The sequence below is a fragment of the Oppia nitens genome, unplaced genomic scaffold (assembly GCF_028296485.1).
Source record: "Oppia nitens isolate AA-2021 unplaced genomic scaffold, nextdenovo-longstitch-racon4-pilon3 scaffold12_pilon_pilon_pilon, whole genome shotgun sequence".
In the NCBI taxonomy this organism is placed as follows: Eukaryota; Metazoa; Arthropoda; class Arachnida; order Sarcoptiformes; family Oppiidae; genus Oppia; species Oppia nitens.
The window spans coordinates 2,140,232-2,145,122 of record NW_026533191.1 but is presented as its reverse complement, the minus strand read 5'-3'; the positions used below and the strand labels follow the sequence as shown (position 1 = coordinate 2,145,122).

The following is a 4,891-nucleotide window of genomic DNA, read 5'->3' as shown; positions in this document are numbered from 1 at the left end:
ATATTTATAACTAAAAAACAGTTTAGTTGAATGAGTGAATTGTTTATTATTAATAATAATAATTTAGTTTTAATTTTATCGCTAATATTTAAAAAAATATATCAATAATCTGTAATCATATTATTATTTACTAACTATTTTATATTGATGATGTTGATTTGGGGGTGGGTGGGGTGGGAACAATAGTGGGCATATGTCTATTGGACAAACTATATTTCATTAATATAATTATAATTTATGTTAGTAAAACATATTTTTAATATTAATTATATCAATAAAAATAAATATCATATTAAAATAAACTCAAATATACTTATGTTTGGATGAAACGGGGGGCAATAGTTGGCATATGTGTACTCGACAAACATGATACCTGTGCCGACATAACTGAGCATAGTCAACTGTCCACAGAAACAACTAAACAGGACAAACACTTGACATTAGGTATAGGTTTGCCAATAATTATGCTAGTTTATGCTATCTAACTATCTATATCTTAGATGACTACCTAACTGGCCAAACACTTAATGAACTGAACATATTGTTGACATTGAAATCCCAGCAAACAGTCGTCGACTACTTGAGCTATTGGTTTGAGCCGGAGATGCTGTACATTCAGATGGAGTTATGTGACGGTAGTCTACGGGACATACTGTCGGCTAAACAACAATTGTTTACCAATGAATGCGATAACTATCAGCTAAACTATCTACTATCGTGGCACCTGGCCATGGACTCGCTCAGTGCTATACAGTTTCTACATACAAGGGTACCGCCTCTGGCGCACCGGGATATCAAACCTGATAATATACTGTTTGTACGCAAACACAACAACAACAAGGAGGAACTACAGTTTAAGATAGCCGATTTTGGACTGGCCAAAATACAAACCGATCTGGCCATCGGGAACAGTAGGTTCGGTGGTGTAGGTAATGCCAAATATATGGCACCGGAATTATTCACGGAAATGCCTACTAAACCATACAATCCCTTAAAAATAGACATCTATAGCTCAGGTGTTATGCTTATGGATATTTTCGATGTCGACCTAATTTTGTAAATTAACTATTAATAATAATAATAATAATTTATTTCGTTAATTATTAGTTATATATTAATAATTAATTTTATATTTCCATCATCATATTATATACATACTGTATGTATATTTAGTTGGGAACCCTATGACCTGGGTACAGTTTATGGTGACGATACAATTGGCTATAAATATTCAAAACAAAAGTACATTGATGCTAATAAATTTAAAAAAAAATTATTATAAAATAATTTAATTATTTATTTTATTTCATATTTTATATATTTTTTTTGTTGATGTATAGAGAGGATCAACTTTTTGAACTAATTGATCAATCAGTTAGACTAATATGTGATGAAAGGCCTACTATTGGACAAATGATTGATATGTTGGATATTATTAAATATAATGATACAAATTTTACCATGGTCAATTACTGTATTGATGATTGCCAAAATAAACAATATGATAATATTAAATTATATTTAAATATGAAAATCACTAGTAATAATAGTTAAAAATAATAATAAAAATTAGCTGTATTAGTTTGAAATATGTGTGTAAAATATATTTATTATTAATTTTGTAAAATAATAATAATTAAAATAATGATATTTATAATTTCATAATAATAACAATTTTTAAAAAATGATAACAAGTTTAAAAAACAACATTTTTTTATTATTTATTGTTACTATTTTTATTATTAAATAATAACATATGATATTAATATGATAGTAATTGATATGATATGATATTAATGTTAATAAAATATAAAATTACTGTATATTAAGATATATTTAATAATAGTAATAGTAATAGTAATAGTAGTTGTAATAATAAATTAAGTAATAATGATAATTGTTGAATTTTTATTATTATTATAGTTAATATATATATATATATAATATTTTATGATTTTTTCAAAAAATAATTATTATTTCTATAGTAATTAATAACTGTAATAATACCTGTACTTTATTTATTGTTATTATTATATTATATCTATTAACTAACTAACTATTAATAGATTTATGAATATACTGTACAGATATTAATATAATTATAAACATTATATTTCTTAAAAATAAATAAATATATTTTATAATTAATAATAATAATTATTATTATTATTATTAATGAATTATCTATTGTTGATATTGGTAAATTTGCTAGATTATACGGTGATAATCATAAACAAATTGGTCAAGGTGGTTTCAGTATTGTTTATAAAGTTACCGCTAATAATGGCCAACAATTTGCTATCAAACGCATACAATTGAAAGGTATAGAAAATAATATAAATTTTAATAATAATTATTATTTTTTAAAATTTTTGATTTCTAAGTCTCTAAAAAATTATAATAATAAATATATTTATAATTAAAAACAGTTTAAATTGAATGAGTGAATTGTTAGTGATTATATAATTAGTGTGTTATTAATAATATTTTAGTTTTAACTTTATGGCTAATATTTTGCTAGTAAAATATTTTTTTATTAACATATTTAACATAAATATCTATAATATACAATAATAATAATAATAATAATAATATTAATTATAAACTTATCATGGACAACTATTTTAATAATAATGATAATTTCAAAGATCAACTATATGATAATATTAAACTATATTTAACTAGCAAAATTAATACTAATTAAATATATATATAAAAAAAAGTATTTAGTGTAAAATATATTTATTATAATTTTGTAATATAATAATAATGATAACAAGTTTATAAACAAAATAATTAACTATTTTATTATTTATTATTACTATATCTAATCATATGTAGATACTGTATATTAATACATATTTAATAAAAAACTATAATAATAATAATAATAATAATAATTGTTGAACTTTTATTATTATTATTATCATTATTATTGTTAATATTCAAAGTTTTTTTGTTGATTAAAATACTCAAAAAATAATAATATTATTTCTATAGAAATTAATAACTTTAACATTACTTTATTTTTTTATTATATTATATCACCATAGGATTGTAATCTTAAATACAGTATTATTATTATTATTATTATAAATTATTAATAATATATTTATGAATACACTGTACAGATACTAATTAATAATTATAAACTTATTTTTCTTATTAAAAAAATATATTTTATAATAATAATAATATTTAAAAATTATTTTTTTTTAAATATGAATGAATTAGCTATTGTTGATATTGGTAAATTTGCTAGATTATACAGTGATAATCATAAACAAATTGGTCAAGGTGGTTTCAGTACTGTTTATAAAGTTACCGATAATAATGGCCAACAATTTGCTATCAAACGCATACAATTGAAAGGTATAGAAATTATTATTATTTTTAATTATTATTATTATTAAAAATTTTAATTATTAGTCTCTACAAAATATAATAACAATATAATCATAAATATAAACATTAATTTATTATTAATTGTTTAGTAAAATATTTATAATTAAAAAACAGTTTAATTGAATCAGTGAATTGTTTATTAATAATAATAATATTATAGTTTTAATTTTATGGTTAATATTTTTTATTAAAAAAATATATCAATAATATGTAATGTTATTATTAATTACTAACTATTTTATATTGATGATGTTGATTTGGATGGGGGGGTGGGGTGGGGATAATAGTGGGCATATGTGTATTGGACAAACATGATACATGTGCCGACATAGTTGTACGTGATGTGCCTAAAGAGCGCCGTCAACTGGCCACACAAACAACTGAACAGGACAAACATTTGACATTAGGTATAGGTGCCCAACCAAATAATTAATACTAATAAAGTTAGCCTATCTATCTGTCTATATATCTATATATAAGATGACTATCTAACTGGCCAAACACATATAGTTCGTGAGCTGAACATATTGTTGACATTGAAATCCYAGCAAACAGTCGACTATCTGAGCCATTGGTTTGAGCCGGAGATGCTGTACATTCAGATGGAGTTATGCGACGGTAGTCTACGGGACATACTGTCCGTTAAACAACTAATGTTTACCAATGAATGCGATAACTATCGGCTAAACTATCTACTATCGTGGCACCTGGCCATGGACACACTGGGTGTTATCAAATATTTGCACAATCATCAGCCACCAATTGCGCACCGGGATATCAAACCTGATAATATACTGTTTGTACGCAAACACATCAACAACAAGGAGGAACTACAGTTTAAAATGGCCGATTTTGGACTGGCCAAAATACAAAACGATTTGGCCACAGTGACCGGTACGTGCGGTGTCGGTACGACCAAGTATGTGGCACCGGAAGTATTATCAAACATGACTACTGATCGATACAATCCGTTTAAGATAGACATCTATAGCTCAGGTGTTATGCTTATGGATATATTTGATGTCGACATTTGTTTGTAAGTTTTGTGTGTGTGTGTGTGTGTGAATAGTATTATTATATTATAGTATATTAATTAATTATTTTTAAAAAATAAAAATAAGTAAATATGAAAAAAATGATAATTTAATATTTTAAATATATTTAAATTATTATTTTCTACATTTATTTTTAATTTTATATAATTAGCTGGGATGCCGATGACCCTGGTACTGTTTGCGATGACGACACAATTGGCTACAAGTATTCAAAAGAAAAGTAATAATAATTATTATAATACAATTTAATTATTATTATTATTATTATTAAATTAAAAATCATAATAAAAATATGTGATTTTTGCTGTTATTATTATTATTATTATTATGTATAGAGAGGATAAACTATTTGAACTAATGGATCAATCAGTTAAACAAATATGGGATGAAAGACCAGATATTCAACAATTAATGGATATGTTAGATAAAAT

The 4,891-nt window shown here is 23.7% G+C and overlaps 1 protein-coding gene across 1 annotated transcript; it reads left to right on the top strand.

Annotated features, from left to right (window-relative positions):
* The first annotated feature begins 323 nt into the window (after positions 1 to 323).
* LOC128954787 (uncharacterized) lies at positions 324 to 4,684 on the top strand. The gene is made up of 7 exons (XM_054300390.1): positions 324 to 444; positions 501 to 1,056; positions 2,213 to 2,322; positions 3,235 to 3,372; positions 3,738 to 3,812; positions 3,916 to 4,441; positions 4,612 to 4,684. The coding sequence occupies exons 1-7, from the start codon at positions 324 to 326 to the stop codon at positions 4,682 to 4,684; spliced, it is 1,599 nt and encodes a 532-aa protein (XP_054156365.1).
* The last annotated feature ends 207 nt before the right edge of the window (positions 4,685 to 4,891 follow it).